We start from the raw sequence: 21,811 nt of genomic DNA, 5'->3' as shown, positions 1-21,811 counted from the left end.
ATGTTCCTGCTGTAGAAAATATATTGTTGCAGCAAACAAATGATGGACGTAATGCTGGCAATGCAAACATTCTCCCCCAGTCAAAAGATCTGAGTTAAATCCATCGTTTTTTGCCCACTACGCCACCCCAGTTTGGACCCAGCCATATGCAAGTCAGTCTTGACCCTGTGCCCCATGGGAACAGGGTCAAGGACATGGGTCCTGGGCTCATCTTGCCACTGGCTGAAGAGGGGTGAAACCCCGAAACTGGTCCTAGGATGCTTGTTTCCGGTCCAGGAAGGACTTGGCATTGTAGTTTGGGCTGGTCTGTTCCCATGAGGCACAGGGTCAATACTGATTTGATATGGCCAGGTCTAAACTGGGGTGGCATGGTGAGCAAAATAATGATGGATTCAACCCAGATCTCTTGACTGTGGGTGAATGTTTTGATTTGTTCTGCATTCCGTCCATCAGTTGAGTGTCTTTTGCTTTCTCGTGCGCCAGGTATACCCAGACGTGGGTCCTGGACTCACTGTGCCACTGGAATCAAGCTATACTGGCTGAAGAGGGGTGACACCCGAAAACCGGTCCTAGGATGCTTGTATCGGTCCAGGGAGGACCTGGCTTGGCAGTTCGGGCTGGACTGTTCCCATGAGGCACAGGGTCAAGACTGATTTGCATATGGCCAGGTCTAAACTGGGGTGGCATGGTGAGCAAAAGAATGATGGATTTAACCCAGATCTCTTGACTGGGGGTGAATGTTTTGATTTGTTCTTCATTCCGTCCATCAATTGTGTGTCTTTTGTAGGAAATATATTGGCAGCACCAATTTTCCAGGTGAAAAAGAGTATTCTAGAACACGTAACGCTCAAAGGAATTGATCTTAAGTCAGCATTATGTCCAGCCCTTAGTGCCTATTGGTTAACTACCCATTCTACAAACAGGTGAAAGCCCTGTCACTTTGCTGTTTGGGAAAGCCACTAGGACAAAGCTATCACAATGGGCCTCGAGCCTAGTAATAGACACTGATGAGATTCATGTCATGGACACTTCTGCAAAACTAAGTTGAAGATCTATGCAGAAAAGTGCCGATCTGTTCAGGACACGGTCTTTGAGGACAGAGACCAAGTCCTAATTAAACATATCAGAAACACACGACTGATGCTCAGTTGATACTGAAACATTGAGAGTAATGAAGAGCTAAGGACATATGGTGACCGTTCTACGTCCTAGAAAGTTCATTATGAGAGACTCATCATATTTCAAGCATCTAACTCGCTGTTCGTTGGTTCCAGACCTCAAGAGTGAGACAAGTCCACCTGAGTGCCCAAGTCTACATCTATCGTGCTAGTTGACAGTGCAACTCCTTCACCTTGTACGACTCGATCTGGAAGACTGGTGCAAGCACCTCGACGACTCATTGAGGAACTCTGTTGTATATTTGTTGTTCATATTTTGTATTTAACAAAGGGGGAGATATAGTGTTGTGTGATCATGTGCAGTAGGACCCTAGTGGTGCTAGGTGGACTTCTTACAAAGTTCTGTAATCAGTTGGCAGGCATTTGGGTGTGGTCCATAAATGCTATGACCCAGTGCACTCAGTTAACAGTTGCATACTGAAGAATAAAGATGTGTATTTCAGTGCTCCGTGTGTGGCGTGGTCGTTAGCATGCTCCAGAGATGGTGGATGCAACAGGAGCCTACTCACCACTAGAGGATTCTCTAGGTGAGTGAGGGCGGATGATGAGGAAGCATGACACCCAGGGTGGTGTATGAAGCCATTCCTTACAATTATTTGTAATTCCCTGACCCTGTTTATGTCTAAGACATAAGTGGGCATCGGGTTACCCAACATAAGTGTCATTTCCAGGATAGGGACCCTGAAATAGTTTTGACTGATTGGTCATGTTTGCTATTATTGTAAATGGCCTGAGGTCATATTTGTGATCAATGTTAATTCGACGACGGATGTGAAGAATTTATGATGCAAGTACTTTGTAGGAAAAGGTTCCGAGAAAGGGAAGTGACAGATAATGAGACACTGATTGCGTGAAAGAAGGTGGTTCATTTAAAAAAAGTACAGTATCAAGTATTGTTTATGAAGATGATATCATCCTGTTGGGTTTGTTTAAAAGGTCAGTTGAGTATTACAAGAATATGTGAATGGGTAATGACCAGTAATTATCCGGACTGGGGAATGACTGGCGTTACTAAACTACACCTCATTGCACTACGAGTTTGTGTTGCTGAGCGGCAGATTACTTTTTATCAGTTGTGCCCACTATGGAGTACAATAGAAACACAGATTTGGCAAGATATAACATTTCTATGAAATTAGATGAGGTGTAGAAACTGTATCGAGAACATTCTCCTTCCAAACATGGTATGAGAAAGTGAACCTTTGACAAGGGGGAATTAATAAGATTGAAGCCCGTGAAAAAAGGGAAGAAGGGTTGTTTGAGATTTATGACAACACAGCTGTACTTAAGATCCTAACAAGTGCAGCAGTTGTTGGAAGGTTTAATAGGTGGAAAAATTGCGGCATTTGAGGTGTGTATGTAGCATGATACTGCTTTCATCAAGATGTGTCATTGGAACAATGCCTGAAAGTTAAACTAATGGTGTTGAGTCTATGTATTGGTAAGATCATTATGATGTAACTCGAAGAGCGTGGTGTGTGTTAAGCGGAAAGGCCTAAAAAATATACATACAGATTAGCAGGAGTGTATACCTTTGCAGGGTCAACCCAAGGGGAAGCCGAGGAGCCATAATGACCCCGGCCTTTCTTTTCCAGGCCCACCTCTACTCAAGCAACATTTATTGATGCATTTTTTATTGCAAGCAAACTTGCCTTTTTCAATGAGGCAGCTTATATTGCCAGAACAATGGATGGTGCCAAAGATCATGGTTTATCTTACTCTGGAAAACATTAGTATTTAATACTTAGAAACAGGTGCACATAGCCCCTGACAAAAAATGGGAGTAGCATCCAGAGGGCCCTGCATTATGTTTTTGCCCCAGACCTCGCAAAATCTTCCGCCCAGCCCACACCGTCTGTGTGATTCTTTATCGCTGTTAAGTTGGTCATATGTTATCATGGTTGAGGATTAGTTTTGATCATTAGTGTTGTTTCTGTATGAGAGGGGGGTATGTTACATTGCCTTTACAGTACTCTTACTGTGGAGTGGTTGGAAAGCTTGTTCAGATACATGCATATGTACTACATCAGTCTACAATCTCCAACAGGAAGGGATTTGTAAAAGTTGGTGGTAGCAGCTGTTCTACCTGAAAACATTGCACCTGGTCTACATTAATCATAAATCAAGACTGTAATAAGTCTCTAGGGGCATATTATCAACAAATTGCGATATTTATCGCTAAGTAGGGTTAGCGGCAAATGTATTTATCGCCGCGCATCACCGGATTTTATCGCTGAGATAACGTGCTATTAGCAACGTTTATCTCAAAAGCGATAACATTTCCGGCGATAGCGGCAAAATCCGTGAATATCGTTGAGAATACAGCGATATTCACGCATTATCGCTAACAGGGTCTTAGCCATTATATCCACCTCCCATTGGATTTAATGGCTCAGGACTGGTCTGAGCAGGCGTTAGTTTTTGGAGAAATTCATGCTTAGCGCGAATATTTCCATCGCTACGCCTGCGTTGGTAATAGGCGATAGCGATGTTAGCGACTGCTTTCAGTCGCTAACAGGTTGGGTACGCCCACTTTGCATGTCATTAGCGATAAATATCGCTGACATGCAAAGCGAGCCCCAAACCGCTCTCTATCGCCTACAAGCTATCTCTAACTGCTGTTAGTGACAGCTTGCTAATCGGGCGATAGAATTATCTCCGCTTAGCGGCCGTAATCGGCCGCTAAAGCGGCGACAATTTCCTATCGCCCCCTCTTGATAATATGCCCCCAAATCTCCACCGATTCTGCTACTGCCACATCTTAGTCCATGGTTTGACCTTCATATAAATGTGTAGTTGAGTAACATGATGTGTCTTTCAGATAGATGCATTCTCATCCATTCATTGGTTCATATCAAAGGTACCATGGGTGTTAATACAAGCCAGAAAAATGGGTCCACTCCTCTCTGGTTGGGTAGAAAGGACTACCATAATTAGGGTACAGCTAGTCACTCAACCCCCTGGAACCCAATCTCAAAGCACATGCTTCGCTAATGATAGCTATGCCAATTTTCATGTCATCACTTTCTTCACTAATGTTAGCTACGTCCCTTTCTCCCTTACATATATGTCTTTCCTAGAGGAGAACATTGGATTGAGAATCAGTGGTAGTGCCAGCATTGCACCTTTTCTGAAGAACTCGCAAAAGTCTGTAAAATGTGTTACATGTCCCTTCTATCTCACTTAAAAACCATGATCTCTGTTTGGGGATGAGGAATTATTTTTGTGAGGAATGTCCTGAAAATACCAAACAGTACAGGGACTTCAGAAACTATCAAAAGATAAAGGAAAGTTTAAATTCCTTTGCTACAGACCCCAATGGCGATTGTGGAGACTGGGCCTGCATCAGCTGGGGCAAGCACACTGGCAGAGAGGGGCTAGGCAGGCACGTACAAAGTTCAGACGGGTACTTCCGGGTCAATATCAGCAGAATCAGAAGGAAGTCATATTGTCTAGCAATTTGATGTTGTTAGGTTCCCACTTTCCCATGTCAGCACCTGGCCTTTGGCGTATTAACACAATTTGATTGTGGTTTTAAAAATGATTTTGTAAGAGAACCCCTCTTAACCTTTTAATACAGGAGGCCAGACTTTCTTGCTTTTATTTATTCAGTCCAATTCAGGGAATATATTTATGCCCCACCAATTACAAAGTTCATGATCCAGCCCTGGGTGTCAGCGCTATTATCTTATTGAAGCCACTGTTTGGACAGCCACATAGCTAGCTGCTATGCCCTGAAAAGACTGGTATGAGAGGAAACTGTCAAAAGCTGCCTTCATCCACCGCATCAAAAAGCACTGGAAAATGCTCAGAATGAATCTGACGCAGCGCCCTCTGGAAGCGGCGGCAGAGGCAAAGCAGTGGGCTGACCACAGCGCGTGGTACTCGGTGTCCCGACAGACAGCAGTGCACACAGCCCCGCCCACACCTACCGGGCAACTTCAAAAGCACCTTGCGTCTCCCGCTCCGCAGGAGACGCAGCGCCCTCACAGATTTGGGGCTCAGCAGGCGGGCAAACTGGCCCCTGGAAGCGGCGGCAGAGGCAGAGCAGTGGGCTGACCACAGCGCGTGGGACTCGGTGTCCCGACAGATAGCAGCGCGCACAGCCCCGCCCACACCTACCGGGCAACTTCAAAAGCACCTCGTGTCTCTCGTCCGCGGGAGACGCAGCGCCCTCACAGATTTGGGGCTCAGCAGGCGGGTAAACGGCCCCTGGAAGAGGCGGCAGAGGCAGAGCAGTGGGCTGACCACAGCGCGTGGGACTCGGTGTCCCGACAGACAGCAGCGCACACAGCCCCGCCCACACCTACCCGGATATCATCAGCTGGCCACTTCCCCCCCCCCCCGCGGAACGCACAAGGGCGGCGCCGGGCGAAGCCCGGGCCAAGGGTGGGCCCGTTGTAGCCCGTTTGAGCCCGGACCGGGCCATTCCTCAATCGTCTGCGGCATCATTACTGTACAACATCAGCCATAGTAAGTACTGCTGTAGGGGTCCTGCTTATCACTAACATGGCTGCCCGGGGAACAAGGAGTAACACAATGGCCAACAGAGGGTTGATTACTGGTACTCTTGATAATTTCATCATCAGAGCAAATTCAGTGATCAACCAGGGTATTATCCTCATGGAGCGTAGAGTGTCCCAGGACCTTGCTATGGCCAAACCCTCATCTATGGGCCACCTGGCAAATGCTCGGACTCCCGTGCACGATAACCATGCCAATCCCACCTGCGTTCCAGTCCTGGTACACGCTCCTCAGGACGATGGCCACATCTCTTTAACTACTTGCTCCCCAACTCCAGAGGCAACAGTGTTCCAAGAGGCTGAATCCCCACCTACCTCGCCTGAGAAATTATCGGATTACCCACCTAGGGGTACTAAAAGAGGGGCAAAACATAGGAGGAAGCGGGCTGCCACCAAAGTGACTTGTCACAGGAAGACTAGAACAGCGAAGGGCCGGACTAGCAGTGCTGCATCCTCACAAATCAAGGGAGGTCCTACTCTGAATGACTCAATTGGCCCGGTCACTGATACATCTTTGTCACCTCCAGACACACAAGGACCCTTGACTCTGGAGCAGGCCCAGTGTACGGGGGAGGCCTAGGGGGAGGACGATCTCATCCTAGAGAGACTGGGGTCCCTACTAAAGATAGCGCTTGAACCACTAGATGAGAGACTCGCTTGCATGGAATCTCAGCTCTCCCAGTTACAACAGGCGATGGTGGGGAATGGGGCAAAAGGTTAAAAAAAAAAGGCAGCCGCTAGATACAGTTCAAACCAGTTCTATGTCCATGGGGGCCCCCAATCCTGTTCTTTCTTCCACTGCCAGGCTTCCTAGCACTGCTGCCAACTCGATAGCCGAGGTTGCAGGAGTCGGTGCTGTGATTGGACCGGCAGCCAAACCAAGCGCGCTCACCTCAGACCCCGCTGCGAAAGCACCAGAGAGGAGTCAGTCTTTACCTAATTCAACATCAAAGGTTGTAGAAAGAATTGATTTACCGCCTGAAACCAGTCCGTATGTAGTGGTATTGACAGGTAATCCTGAAATTAGCAATCATGGCCAGGAAGCACACACGTCTCTAAAAATTAAAGTGACCCAATGGCTCAATCACAATAGGCCCCTACCTCACAATGTCAAAAGTGAAGTATTGATGGTACGCAGGATAGCTTGGGTGGGATGTAGTAGAAAAACCATCTCAGGCGACTGTGTTTTGGTTAACTTTAGGGACCCGCGCTCAGTAGAATACATTTGCAATTGGGCTCATGATAATGCAGACTCAAGGATTAAACCCTATCCGCTGTCCTTTATTTATTTATTTTATTTATTTATTTATTTATTTATTTATTTAACTTATATAGCGCGTTATAACCACCGGGGTCTCTAAGCGCTGTTTTGTCCAGATTACATAGTGAGGTGTGGCATTCACTTGATCCCAGTAGTGCGCCTAGGGTCTGCTCCATGCTTACTTGAAAAGTACAGTTTTTAATTTTTTCCTGAAGGATAGCAAATTGCTTTCCTTCCTAAGTTCTGGGGCCAGTTTGTTCCACAAAGCTGGGAGTGTGTTGGAGAAAGCACGTCCCCCCACCTTGGCCAGTTTAAAACGGGATTGGGACAAAAGGGTAGCGTCCGACGAGCGCAAAGTCCTGCCCGGTATATATGGGAATAGGCGGGATTTCAAATATCTTGGTGCTTTACCATACAGCGCCTTGTGTACGATGCACAATCCTTTAAATACAACCCTCTGCCGAATCGGGAGCCAATGTAGCTCCTGCATCAGGGGGGAAGAGTGGGCAGTCCTGGGTTTCTTATAGATCAACCTGGCTGCATCATTCATAACCCCCTGTACTTTATCCAGCAACCGCTGGGGTAAACCTATATACAGGGAGTTCCCGTAGTTCAGCCTAGCCAGGATTGTGGCTGAGACCACGTGTCTCAAGGTAGAGAATGAAAGTAATGCAGAGATCTTCCTTAATTGTCGTATCAGGCCTATACAAGTACCCACTACCGTAGTGACTTGCTTTTTCATGGATAGTTTATCATCCACATATAGGCCTAAACTTTTGACTGCAGTTGCCGGTTTCGGTGGCACACCCAGCTCCACAGGCCAAAATTTCTCGCTCCAGGGGTTGCCCGAGATGGAAATGGGCAACACTTCCGTCTTGTCCGGGTTGATTTTTAAGGAGTTCTCGGACATCCAGTTAACCGTGGCTTTAAGTATGTCCTGCAACCTGGTGGACGCTCCCGGGCCATCATCCAGCCGGATGATTATCTGGGTATCATCGGCGTAGTTGTACACTAGGCAATCCATCCTATTCAGGAGTGCGATTAATGGCTGCAGGTAGATATTAAAGAGTAGGGGTGACAAGGCAGATCCCTGTGGAACCCCGCAGGTGATGGGAGCAGAGGTGGAAAGTAAGTCTCCCAACTGTACTCTTTGTGTCCTACCCTGCAGGAATGATGTAAGCCATGCATGTGCTGTACCCCTGATACCAAAAGATCTCAACCGCGACAAAAGCTGTTCATGACACACGGTATCAAAAGCCGCGGAGAGATCCAGTAGTATCAGGGCGCTCGGTGTTTTTACATCAGCCCGAGTTCTCAGTTCATCCAGGATTGATAGCATGACTAATTCCGTGCTATGGTTAGCACAGAACCCTGCCTGATTGGACTCTAGCAGGTTGTTGCTCTCTAGATGACCTGAGAGTAATGCTAACACATGCTGCTCGATCACCTTAGCCAGGAAAGGCAACTGGGAGATGGGTCGAAAGTTTTTCAAACACTTCGTGTCCGATCCGGGTTTCTTTAGTAGAGGAATCAGGCGAGTCTCTTTAAAAGCTAGAGGGACCTGTCCTGTGTGAAGGGAGGTGTTCAGCAAATGCAAAACCTCTTCCTCAATTCCTGGCAATGCCAACTTGAACACATCAGGAGGGCATGGATCCACCAAGGAACCCGATTTGACTCGGTCCGTGATCGTAAATAGTTCCTGTTTTGAAATTGGGGAGAACTCAACTAGTGGTAAAATATCTGGCGGGGCAGTGAGGTCCGGTGGACTAGGACATTCGAGGGGTGTAGTTGCAGCAATTTCTCCCAGAATATCGGAGATCTTATTCACGAAGAAATCCTGGAACCTCTGGCAATCCTCCTGGGTGAACTCAGTACTTTGCTCTTTATTTATCCTGAGCTCCGCCAGGACCCGAAAGATTTCCTTCTGTGGATTTCTAGCTGCAACTATTCTTTCCTCGAAGAAAGCAGCCTTCCTAGTTTGGATGGATAATTTGTAATTCGCTAAAGATGAAATGTATTCTTTCTTGGCAATGGCGTCATACTCTTTGCGCCATGCCCGTTCTTTCTTCCTCACCCCACGTTTCATATCCCGTAGGGAATCATTGTACCAAGGGGCCCCAGCTCCTCTCTCCACCTTCTTCACCCTACGAAGGGGTGCCACCAAATCAATGACGCTCCCCAGTTTATGCTGAAGGTGACCACAGAGGACATCAATGTTAGCATCCTGCTGCTTTACTGAAGGGGACTGTTCCAGGAGGTGAACCATTTTTTCCCCATCAAAGTTTCTCCACTTCCGGGCCATTTTCCAACCTTCCCCAGGCTTGGACAAATGGCCATTCAATAGAATTCTGCCCTTTATTAAAAAGTGGTCAGACCAGGCACAAGGCAGGATCTCTGTAGCACCCTGGGCTGGCATGGTGGTCCAGACTAAATCAAGCACATGTCCCTTCTCGTGTGTCGGTCCCTTCACCTGTTGGGTGAAATTCAAGGAGGAGATAGCCTCCTCAATCTGTAGTGCTTGTCCCTCTTTGGGGTATTTTTCCCAATGGTAGTTGAAGTCCCCAACGACAACCATTTTGTCATATCTCGAGCGCAGATCCTGAACCAATCTAGTAAAAAGAGCCGGAAAATCTGGCGACGCCCAAGGCGGTCGGTATACCACCAAAAACACCACACATACCGCCCCCCGCCTGAGCTTAACCCCCATAACCTCTGCTCCCCCTAGGGTTTCGGAAAGAAACCTTTCGGCGCGGAGACGAGCCTGATATAGAAGAGCTACTCCACCTCCTTTCTTAGCTCCCTCCCTATTGAAATGGAGTGCCAGATAATTATCTGGTAGGGCCGCCACTAGATCCGGCGCCGAGCAGTCCTCCAGCCATGTTTCGGTGAGCGCAAGGGCATCTAGCTCCCGGTCTTCCAGAAGTGAAAAGACCTCCAACTTATGGCCCTGCAAAGAACGCGTACTCAGCAGGCCATAGTTTAGAGTATGAGTATTAGAGTCGCGCTGCCGCGCTCTTGTGCTCTTGGGTGAAATCAGCCGGCCCTCCCGAGCCAGCAGATGTATACAATCTTGATCAAGATGGAACTTACCCATATTAAGCTCCAATAGTTCACCTCTGGAGTAGGGCAAATTTTGACCAGGGATTCTGGCCCCGGGCCCCGGATGGTCACTGATGGGCAAAGATGGGCTCGCCTCTGGCGCGCCTATGGCGCGCCCGCTGCGCGTCACCGCTGCGGGTCATCATAGGGGCGTTTAAATAGCACCCAATCGTGCTATGTCTGCAGCAGCAGCTAGAGCTAAAGCGTGAACAAAGATGGCGTCTCTTGCCGGCACTTCCCCTCCCAAGATGGCGCCTAACCCCCAGTCCAACTAACGGGCCGCCAAACAGCGGTGCAGATTACAACCAATTTTAGATGCAGGTATGTCCTAAGAAGCCCCCTAATTGCAGCCAAGCCAGAAATGAATTGTGCAATTTAAAAACGCGCTGTAAATAAAACACACAGAACCGCGCTACAAGCGCCGAGCATGTGGTACAATTTAAAAATCAATTTCAAGCTCCACGAATGGAATTAATAATAGGCAGGTAAATGAAATAGCAAGCGCAGCAGCAGGGAGTCAAAGGATGCTTCGCCTACACTGGCGCTTACCTGAACAGAGCGAGCGCCTGTTTCAGTCGACTTAAATAGCACCCAATCGTGCTATGTCTGCAGCAGCAGCTAGAGCTAGAGCGCGAACAAAGATGGCGTCTCTTGCCGGCACTTCCCCTCCCAAGATGGCGCCTAACCCCCAGTCCAACTAACGGGCCGCCAAACAGCGGTGCAGATTGCAACCAATTTTAGATGCAGGTATGTCCTAAGAAGCCCCCTAATTGCAGCCAAGCCAGAAATGAATTGTGCAATTTAAAAACGCGCTGTAAATAAAACACACAGAACCGCGCTACAAGCGCAGAGCATGTGGTACAATTTAAAAATCAATTTCAAGCTCCACGAATGGAATTAATAATAGGCAGGTAAATGAAATAGCAAGCGCAGCAGCAGGGAGTCAAAGGATGCTTCGCCTACACTGGCGCTTACCTGAACAGAGCGAGCGCCTGTTTCAGTCGACTTAAATAGCACCCGATCGTGCTATGTCTGCAGCAGCAGCTAGAGCTAGAGCGCGAACAAAGATGGCGTCTCTTGCCGGCACTTCCCCTCCCAAGATGGCGCCTAACCCCCAGTCCAACTAACGGGCCGCCAAACAGCGGTGCAGATTGCAACCAATTTTAGATGCAGGTATGTCCTAAGAAGCCCCCTAATTGCAGCCAAGCCAGAAATGAATTGTGCAATTTAAAAACGTGCTGTAAATAAAACACACAGAACCGCGCTACAAGCGCCGAGCATGTGGTACAATTTAAAAATCAATTTCAAGCTCCACGAATGGAATTAATAATAGGCAGGTAAATGAAATAGCAAGCGCAGCAGCAGGGAGTCAAAGGATGCTTCGCCTACACTGGCGCTTACCCCGACACGCAATGCAAGATTGCACACCGGATTGGTCACTGGTGATGCAAAGGCAGGGCCAAAGGGCGATCAGGGGCGGCCACAGAGACCCAATTAACCATAATTATCCAGCAACCCACAATAGGTTTAGTTCCCTTGAAATGGTGGACTAACTTCATGCGGACAGGGAGCTGAGGGTGGGTAATTCTAAGACTATGGATCTTAAAAAGTCCATGGAAAGTGCAGAGGGGAAGAGGGTGGTCCAGGTAGAGTGTTCCCAATTATCCAGACCCGGGCACCGAACATGGTAGAAGGGCCTGTGATACGAGAAAGTGTGGTGCACAGCTCCAAGCTCCACCTGACTGTGGGGCACAAACTGTAGGCGAGACACTACGAAGCGCTGCAGTTACCAAAGTGGCCACGACACTGACATCAATTAAATTGTTATCCTGGAACGTGGTGGGTATTACAAATAAGCTACATTGTACAGAGTGGGGCGCCCTGGTAGACCAGATGGATTTATGTCTGTTCCAGGAAACTTGGGCCAGGGAGGAACACTCTAGAATGGGATTTGCCACCTTTCATGTACCTGCAAGGTGGGGAGGGAAAGGAAGACCATCAGGGGGGCTGGCTATATGGGTTGCTCTTCACCTGGGTTGTGTGGTGGAAAACATGCCCACTGATTCAGATGATGTGCAGTGTCTAGTGCTAAAATGGCCCAACGGGTATGGACTGGCGGTTGTGAATGTTTACTCGAGGCCAGTACGGCTGGGCCTTGAGTCTTCCACAATTAATGATCTATCCCAATTCTTGAGCACCTTGCCAGGGGATTTTAGGCTTTTGGTGGCAGGGGATGTGAACTGCCAATTTGAGCCATTTTTTGGAAGTAGTGAAGGTGCCCTTCTGGGAGAGGATGATTACTGGGCGATTCCCCAATGTCAGTCCCCACGCCTCAAGGTGTGGTCCCCTTTGGCTACTCAGATTACAGCCCTGGTATTAAACAACTCCCTTAGGGCATGTAATGGACGCTCACCATCCGATAGGCCGTCAGTGTGTACCTACAACAAAAAGGGGCAAGAGTCCCGAATCGACTACATCTTGGTGGAAACCCGGATGTAGTCGAAGGTCATTGATTTTAGGGTAGTCAAGAGAGCTGACAGTGACCACAACGCGTTACGCCTGGAGTTGGTACATCCAGGGCAAAAAGAAGTAGACCCAGTTAATGCAGGAGAAGATGATGAGGGTACTGGTTTGACCCTATCCAGTAACAGGCGCAGGGTAAAGTGGGGTAGAATAGTAGGTTCGGAAGTGAACTTAGCTAAAGTTTATAATATAGTTCTTCCACGACTCCTCGAGGTCGAAACTCTAATCTTCCAAGATTCTCACAGGGACATCAATGAAGAACTTAGCCTAATCCATTTAGAATTGGCCAATAACCTGGCTGAGGTTTTCTACCCTCAGGCACCCACAAGGAGGCCCAGACAACCTGCTTCTTCCTGGAATAACTCAGTATGCAGGAAGGCAAAGTGCAATCTTGTTACAGCAATCAAGGCAGGACACAGCAAAATGGTGATCCGAGATTGTAGATTGAAGTACAAAGAGGTAATGGGGGATGCAAAAAAAGAATGGGATATGGAAAGGTGGGTGGACTTAAAGTTAGCCTTGGACACAAAAGATGCGCGCTGATTTTGGTCACTTGTTAATCATGGCTCAGGTTAACCAAAATCTGCTATAGAACCGAATATTGCAGCATCAGCTTGGGAGGCCCATTTTAAAGGTCTATATGGGGGGGAAGTAGTGTTGTCTAGTCTGCCGGACCTACAAGTCTCAGAAGATCAGCAGAAGCCCCTGGAGTTCACCTTGAGGGAGGTGATAAGTGCAATAGGTAAACTACCAGCGGGAAAGGCCCTGGGGCTTGATAAATTACCGAGGGATCTCTTTCGACATCAACCTGAAATCTGGGGCCCCTATCTCCTTGTGGTATTTAACGCCATCTCGAGAGGTATGGAAGTTCCCAGTACTTGGCTGGGGGCAAAGATAGTCCCGATATTTAAGAAGGGGTCACCTCTGCTCCAAATCAACTACAGGCCAATCAGCTTGATAGACGTGCAACAAAAAATATTTGCGAGACTGGTCCTGGACTATTTGTTGATGTGGATGGAGGAACACGATGTATTGAGCCCCTTCCAGGCTGGATTCAGAAGTAATACGTCCACTATGGACCAAATTTTCCGACTGATCCTATTGTACTGGAAGACGGTAAAGGTAGAGGTTGGCTGCCTCTACATGGTCTTCGTGGACCTTCGGTCCGCATTCGACTTAGTTCCTAGGGGGAAATTGTGGGCTGTCCTTCATGACCTGGGCCTCCCACACCAGATTCTAGCATTGCTCATGAGATTACATGAGGGGAATTTTGCCCAGGTCCGCTGTGGCAAGAACGGGACGCTGTCACCAAGGTTCCCCGTTGGCAAGGGGTGAGACAGGGCTGTGTCTTAGCACCGACCCTGTTCTGCCTTTATGTCAACGGGGTAATCTCACATCTGGACAGCGTCCCAACAATGACGCACCAAGGCTGGCTGGTAGGAGGGTCCCGGCGATTATGTTCGCGGATGATACCCTCCTACTCTCCAAATCTCCCATGGGAATTCAGAGGATGCTGAATGGTTTTGAGGACTTTTGCCGCAGTAGAGGTCTTGGGATCAACGCCGACAAGACAAAATTCATGATTTTTAACCCGCCAGTGTCCACTCGCACAAATCCATCATTGGGCGATGTATGCCTGGAAAGGGTTACGAGTTTCCAGTACCTGGGTGTTACCAGTGAGTCCTGCCCTGGAGATCTATAAGATGCAAGCAAGGGCAGCTGCGGAAATCATAAAAGTTGAGTCCAAATTTGTATTGCTATTATTATCGCTTCCCCAGAGTACCCCATTAACACCATTGAGGTTAGATTTGGGACTGACGCCCATTGCAGACGAGTTAACAGTAAAACCTCTAAGGTTCTGGCACAGACTATGGACCATTCCAGATCTCATAAATTACAGGGATGAACTCAAACAGATCCTGAGCTTTAACTGTGTGGACAAAATTCCCTGGCTTGCGTTCATCAAGCGTGAACTTTTAAAGTTAGGACTACAGCCCAAGTGGGAAGAGCCAGATAGGGCCTGTGGCAGGATCTCACGGAAAATGTTCACTAAAATTTACAAAGGACAAAAGCTGGAACTTTTATCTACGGCCCCTAATGCAGGCACCCTCACTAATTCCTTCTTTGAATTAAAAAATTGTTATAATTTCGAGGACTTCATGGATGTTGTTTTCCCGATTTTAGCTCGGAAACTTTTTATTCAATGGAGACATGGCACTTTACCCCCTAAGGCCGTTACATCCAAGTGGACGGCCTCCTCTAACAAATCTTGCCCGGGCTGCACCTGGGACTTAAAGGTGCACTCTATGTTCTCTTCTTTTATCCAGCATACACAAAATCAAGGAAATATTGGCTGATACCCTTGTGCAGAAACCTGGGTTTTAAACATTGCTTGGATGCTTTCAGAACTTTTAAAACCAGTACATTGAGCCCTATTGTTTTTGCACTCTCCAAATTTCTGCTTGCTATGTGGTGTAAGAGGCGTAACTAGTAAAAATCGATTGCTAGCCTTAAAGCTTAGAAACAAGTGTGCTGAATTTGATCCTATTTTTAATTAATTTTAATGTGGTATAGTTAAGTGGGTATTTTTGCCTGTACGAAAATATTGTCATGTGTATATAAATGAATTAGAAATGTTACCTGCCTTCCCTTCCCCCTTTCTTCCCTTTTTCCTTTTACTGTGTACTCTTTTATGGCAAAACTGGCCGAAATAAAGAATTTTTTAATTTGAATTTGAATATTGCATCATAACACTACCAAAGGAAGCCGTCCTACAAGAGGAGGGAACTAAACCACAGGTGGTGTGAATTATGAAGCACATGATATCATTACATCTGGGGGATTTGGCATGTCTGAGGAGACACCACAGAACAGGCCTTGGAGCTACCTGTACTAGACCGAAACCTCTAGCGTTTCCCCATGAAGAGTCAACAGAATAGTAAGCTGTTTGTGAAATGTTAAAACAGAAGCCTTAGAATATTGCTAAGTTTCTACAACATTTTGTCCAAATTAAGTGAAATATGGGGCTGGACAAAATAAAGCAGAAGCCAAGAATATGTGGTGGTCCTATGAGCATTAGTCAAATGTGCTCATCCAGTTCAGGTTTTTCTTTTGCACTCTGGTATGTGTAGTCCTTTTTTCAACTAAGTGTAAAATCAGCACTACATGCACTAGAATGTAAACAAGCATTTGCAATGCAATAGGCCTTACAAAATAGGTATAATACACCAGAATATGTGATATAAACTAAGGCCTGGTGGGCAGGAGCAAGCAACATGACAGTGCCATAAGAACTAGGGGGCATATTATCAAGGTGGGCGAAATGAGATTTTCGACGCTTTAACGGCCGTTATCGGCTGCAAAGCCACGATAATTTCATCACCCTATTAGCAAGCTGTCGCTAACAGCAGTAAGTGACAGCTTGTAGGCGATAGCGAGCGGTTTGGGGCCCGCTTTGCATGTTAGCAATATTTATCGCTAATGACATGCAAAGTGGGTGTACCCAACCTGTTAGCGCCCTAACATCGCTATCGCCTATTATCAACGCAGGCGTAGCGATGAAAATATTTGCGCTAAGCGCGAATATCCCCAAAACCTTACGCCTGCTCAGATCACTTCTTAGCCTGTATATCCAATGGGAGGTGGATATTCAGGTTAAGTCTCTATTAGCGATAATGCGTGAATATCACTGTATATCCAGCGATATTCACGCATTTCGCCACTATCGCCGGATATTTTATCGCATTGGAGATAAACGTTGCTAATAGCACGTTATCTCTGCGATAAAATCCGGCGATGCGTGGCGATAAAAAAAAGTCGCTAAGCTCATTTAGCGATAAATATCGCTAGTTGTTGATAATAAGCCCCTAGGTGTTGTCACAACTTTAAAAGCTATGCATGCAGAAACAAATGGCATGGCACTTCCTGATAACGCTGGTGAGATACAATAGACAACATGGCATTACCTTCACTGGTGGGTGTGGCGGAACAGGTGGGGGAGGCTTCTTTGGAGGAGAACATCTCACACGGTCTTTCTGATGTTGAGCTCCAGGGTTCACAGACGGTGGTATAAAAGAGTCCCTCTCAGAGGTTACAGCTCGTGACTGAAGTGGAGCTCCACAACTTCTTGAGGACTGTTTTATGGGCTGTATCTGATGAAGAGCACCAAGGGAATGTTTCACAGATGCAGCCGGCTGCAGTTCACCAAGACTTTGGCATTGTTGTTTACTTGCATTTATTGTGGGTAAGGCTACTGGTGTATGAGGAGTGTGTGCCACAGCAAGGGGTTGATGGACGGGACTCGGATGTCGCGCATTGTCAGTCTGATGGGAATCCCCACATCCAAGAGTCACCTGTCTCTCAGAGTCAGTCTGATGTGAGGCTTCATTAAGTGGTGTTGAATCTCTCACAGTATCAGCTAGATTTACTGCTCCAGGTGTCAGACCTGGCTTTCTGGCTGTATCAGTTGGATGCAAGGCTCCAGGGGTCACAGGAGAGCAGCTCAAAGTATGAGTCTTGAGTACAATTTCAAGGTTCAGAGTGGGTTGTCTTGCGCTGTCTGTCACACTGGGGGCTCCAGGAGTCTCATAGACCGGTTTTTCTGAAACCATCTGGGGCAGGTCTCCAGGGGTATGTGTGTAGCTGGTCCTTGCTGCAGTTGGTTGTAGAACAGTTTTGGTGGTAGGCCGGAGTACAGTAAAACGTGCTGAAGACCCTCCAGGACAATCACTCTCCTGCATTGGAAGCAAATGTTTTTTATTTATCTGTATAGAGCAAGCACACTAGGAATCACCTGTGGACGTGAGAGGCCCAAACAGGGAGTTCAATATGAGAAATGGAGGCCCACCCATGGACCCATGCGCATAAACAGACCATGTCAACGTTGTGCATGAGGACAAAATGCAAGCCAAAACAGGGAGCTAATATTTAGCACAGAAGAAGGCAGCGATTGGAACCTATTAGGTGCATTGGAGGTCCAATGCCAGAAGTGTATACGCATGAGATGCATACTTGTGATTTTAAGAAGGCTGCGACCACACTACTGGATATGCATATTGGCCAGGGCAGCTATTTAGCCTGGGAAATATCCACCTCTAGGTAAATGGTATATTTCAGGGCTGCACCTGAGCTCTCTATTGACTCCCTGCGCCTGGTGCATAAAAATCCCTCCTATCTACACTTGGTGTCAAACAGACAAATCAAGATATCTCACCTTGCTCTCCTCGAGTGGTGGGCAGAGTCTGTAAGTCGGGTTAGCATGTCCAGTACGTGGCTCTGGATTAGTGTGGTGGCTGTGAATGAAACAAGGACACTGAATATTAGTTTCACACTCATCTATTCTAGCTGAAGTGTCTCACTAAAGGTACAGAAGTGCCCCAAAGATATCCTTCATGACAAAATGTTCTCCAGTTACAGTATCATTGCCTTCCTCAAATCTTTTGACACACAATTCCTAGCGTCATCCAAATTAATGGATCTTTCATCATCCTTTGTCTCCCAATTTCTCCTCTCGTGGTTTGCATGCATCTATTTGGGAATTGGTAGTTGAAGGGTTAAACCCGGACAGAGCAAATTGGCATTTAAACATCGGTCTTTACATTTTGTCCCCGGGGCATCCCCCAGGGTATTCACCTTAACCCCCTCCAGTTCAATAACTATACCACTTTTAGCCATCGGCTGCATGGAGTAATCTGTTCCTTCTTCAAGTATGGAGACAATCTCACTCATTGTTGGACATCAAAGGAAGATAGAAAGCTACCCAGAACCTGCATCTAGCCTCTATTTGATGAATATGGGTTTAAACCTAGTGTATCATAGGCGGATTCAAAATTCCCCAAATATTTGAGTTAATAGTTTATGACCAAACTCCAGGGGCTGCAGTCCTGCTTCTGGAAATGCAGTAAGAAACTTGGGAGTCTTTACTTACCGTCATTTGTCACTAATCAACCAAAACTCTGCAGCTTCGAAGATTTTTTTTAAATTGTATTTATTGAGAGCCTTTACCAGAATGCCTACCTTCCTTCTGCTTCACACAGAAAATCTTGGGGGCTATTATCAAGCGGCAGCGATAATTATCGCTGGCCGCGCTTTGCGTGAGATTCATTATCGTCGGCTATCGCTGGAAATTATCGCCTGCTAGCGCTGTATTAACAACGCATAGCGCAATGGCGATAATTATTCCAGCGATAGTGGTGTTTTCCATTGAACATCGCTGTTTTTCCAGCGATGTTCCATGGAAAACTGCAATAACTTTGCTGATACGACTCTATGGTCGTATCAGCATAATCCACCCCCAATGTAAAGTATAGGTAAGTCAGCATTTTACCAGACGTTACTTTTTGGCGAAAAGCGTGGTTTTCGCCAAAAACTAATGTCTGCTAAAATGCGTGGGTCTCCTTGTAAATATCACGATGTGCACATCAGCGATAATTTACAAGTAGGACAGCACAGTAACTCCCACTTTGCATCTTATTAGAGAAGTAAAGCGAGGCCTCTGGAAAACGGGTGCTAACATGCGCTAATGCATTTTAGCACCCACTTGTAAATAGGGCAATAGTTTTAGCTCCGCTTTTTTGGCTTTTAAAGCCAAAAAAGGGGAGATAGGGCCCTTGTTGATATGCCCTTTGGTATCTAAACCTTTTGTGCACATGCAACCTATTTATTTCCCATTTCGCAATCTTCACTCTGGCACAGGCCTACAGTTTGAAGTTCCTAAATCTAGGAGTCAGAAGTGGGGAAGGGTGTCTATCAGTGTTAAGGGCTTTAAAGTCAAGCTCCCTACCCTCTCAACGCAGGCGCGGTGCGTCCATTGGGGCGTAGGGGCGTAGCCCCACTAAGCCCTGGACGCACCGTGGCACCGCAGCTGAGCTAAGCTTAAAGCTAATAAACATGATAATTCTTCACAAAATAATAAGCGTACACAGTGTGCCCCCCTAGCCAATCCTGGAGCTGCATGCAGCGCCAGGATTGGCTGGTCCACCGCGCAACATCCATTATAGGATGCCGCGCGTGGGTGGGCGGAGGCAGAGTGGCGCGACCCCGGGCAGGAGGAGAAGCAGACCCCGGCGAGAACCCCGAAGCAGCGGGTTAGGAGAGAGGGGGCTGTCTGGAACCGAGGAACCAGGATCTGAAGAGCAACCGGAGCCATGGAAGGGTAGGAGAACAACCACCCGCCACCATGCACGCCTGTGCACTGCTCTCGCCTAAATGCACCCCCCCCCCCCCCCAGTTCTCCCTCGAAAGATTCCCACCCCACCTCCTCCCGGACTTTAGAAAAAAATGCCATCAGGGGAGTCATCCCGCGTGGTTAATTATGGACCATATGTATCCCACGTGTCTTCTGTGGCTCCATTGAAGGGTGAGATGCATCTATAAAACATAACATCTAACTTGTATGACTCTATGCCTCGATAAACGGAAATAGTGATTATCTCAAAAATAAACTGACCGTCTCTGGGGCTCCGATTGGCGAACAGTAAAGTTTGCTATCCTCCGCTTTTAGGGCTTTCTCAGGCTTTGCACCCAAGTCCCGACATGCTCTTGTTGACCCCCTGAGACGGACGTCACCAGTACCTTAAGTGTTTGCTGAAATGCTACCTCCTTGAAAAATACCAACATTACCATTCCAGTACATCTTCCGATTGATCTTGTTATTTAAATGGTAGAAGAGAAAGTCTGTTGCTGGATTTTGGTTTATGAAATATTGCTTAATCTGTCAGCTGGCTGGTTGTGTTTCTTTGATTAAAGTGTAAAATCTACAGCTTTGTTGAAGCAGTTACATTGCGTGGCGCAAGGGTAATTAAAATTCAGTATCTGCGCTTGAGTTTTTAGGTAATGTTTAACCTCCCCTCTTTCCCCAGTGAGACTTCCAAATGCTTTTATTTACTATATCAAACATGTTAAACCCCATGGCTTCCCTCCTATAACCACACCACTGTAATATGTTCTACTGATTATAACTCCTACTGCTGTTTACATCAGATGGGTCTGAAATTCTTGTGAGGTACCATAATGTCCTCTGGGTCCTTGTTTCAACTAATATAAAACTTCCCTAATAAACTGAGGGAAGGGTTGAGATCATGGGAAGGGGTGACTGGGAAGGAGGAAGCTTGGGTCTGGCAATGGAAACTGAGCCTGTTTAGGAGCAATGATGGATTTGTGCAGGAAGGGGTGTGGTTGAGGAAAAAGGCCTTTGACACTGGAAAGTGTCCCTTTAACAAATGAGTGGTTCGCTAATTGGTAGCACTTTAGTTGTGAGAATGGGAGGCAATCAGTTTGGGTGAAACCTGGGAAGATGTGTGTGGTTTGAGACTGAAAATTGGAGCTGGTGTCCTTGATAAGATATGCAGGGCAGGTGTAGGTGTGAATAGAAATTGTAGCCCCCACTAGCCTGTTCACCACCAGGCCCAGTGTGTGACCCCCCACCCAAAGCCTCCTGGTGCCAGTCATCCCTGGAGGGGCTGCGAGAGGAGCAGCAGGAGTCGCTGGCAAGAAGTTATGGAAAGTTTCCAAGATGCCGAAGACGGTGAGTGCCCTCTGGTGCGTGGGAAGGTCAGGGAGCCTTTCAAACATACCAAAGTGACAACGACTGACAATGGATGTTGTTTTATGAGGCACGCGGGGTATAAAAGCGCTGACTGCAAAGGCTACGGTTGTAATTTTGCGCATCTCAAAACAAAATATGGTAATTGTGCCCTAGAATGTATTTAATTCGTTTTTTTTGTTTTAATTTCATGCATTGGTGGGTGCTGAAATGTGAATCATTGTCGAGGTATTCTTTGCAATGCATTTATTGTCTAGAATTTTGGGGAATGCTCATGAGGCTCTACTGCAACAAAATAAAATGGACCCCCCAAGAATGCTTTGCATTTTCATGGTAATGTTTATTTACTTACAGCACATTCAGGTGTCAAGTATTACGTCGCTAAATTGACAGGTCTTGCACTGAGAGAAAACAGATTCACTCATATATAGCTGTGTAACTATGTGGAATCAACATAGACATAGACACAACTATTCACAGAAAAAAAGGCTTTGCAATGTGCACCCCTCTTGTGAAAGCTTGTGTACAGGAATGAGGAGCAGAGTCTGATATTTCTCTCTCACACACAAAAATATTCTTCCCAAAAAGTTGTGTGTGCCCGGTGGTCTCAGAAGATGTGCACTGGGAGGCTGCCATCGTTTTTACATCTTGTTGAGTAGAACGCTTGTGGCTCTTGTTCTAGGTT

General features: G+C 46.9%; 1 protein-coding gene across 1 annotated transcript in view; it reads right to left on the bottom strand.

Annotated features, from left to right (window-relative positions):
* Positions 1 to 21,811, bottom strand: part of ADAM19 (ADAM metallopeptidase domain 19) — a 451,105-nt gene that overhangs the window by 45,923 nt on the left and 383,371 nt on the right. The window contains exons 20-21 of the mRNA XM_086931224.1: positions 17,797 to 17,875; positions 16,550 to 17,317 (exon numbers count right to left, since the gene is read on the bottom strand). Of these exons, the coding sequence (XP_086787350.1) occupies positions 16,550 to 17,317; positions 17,797 to 17,875 (847 nt within the window). The remainder of the gene's footprint in view (positions 1 to 16,549; positions 17,318 to 17,796; positions 17,876 to 21,811) is intronic.

Source organism: Lissotriton vulgaris, chromosome 7 (assembly GCF_964263255.1).
Source record: "Lissotriton vulgaris chromosome 7, aLisVul1.2, whole genome shotgun sequence".
In the NCBI taxonomy this organism is placed as follows: Eukaryota; Metazoa; Chordata; class Amphibia; order Caudata; family Salamandridae; genus Lissotriton; species Lissotriton vulgaris.
Note: the sequence above shows the minus strand (reverse complement) of the source record. Positions and strands in the feature narration are given on the sequence as shown.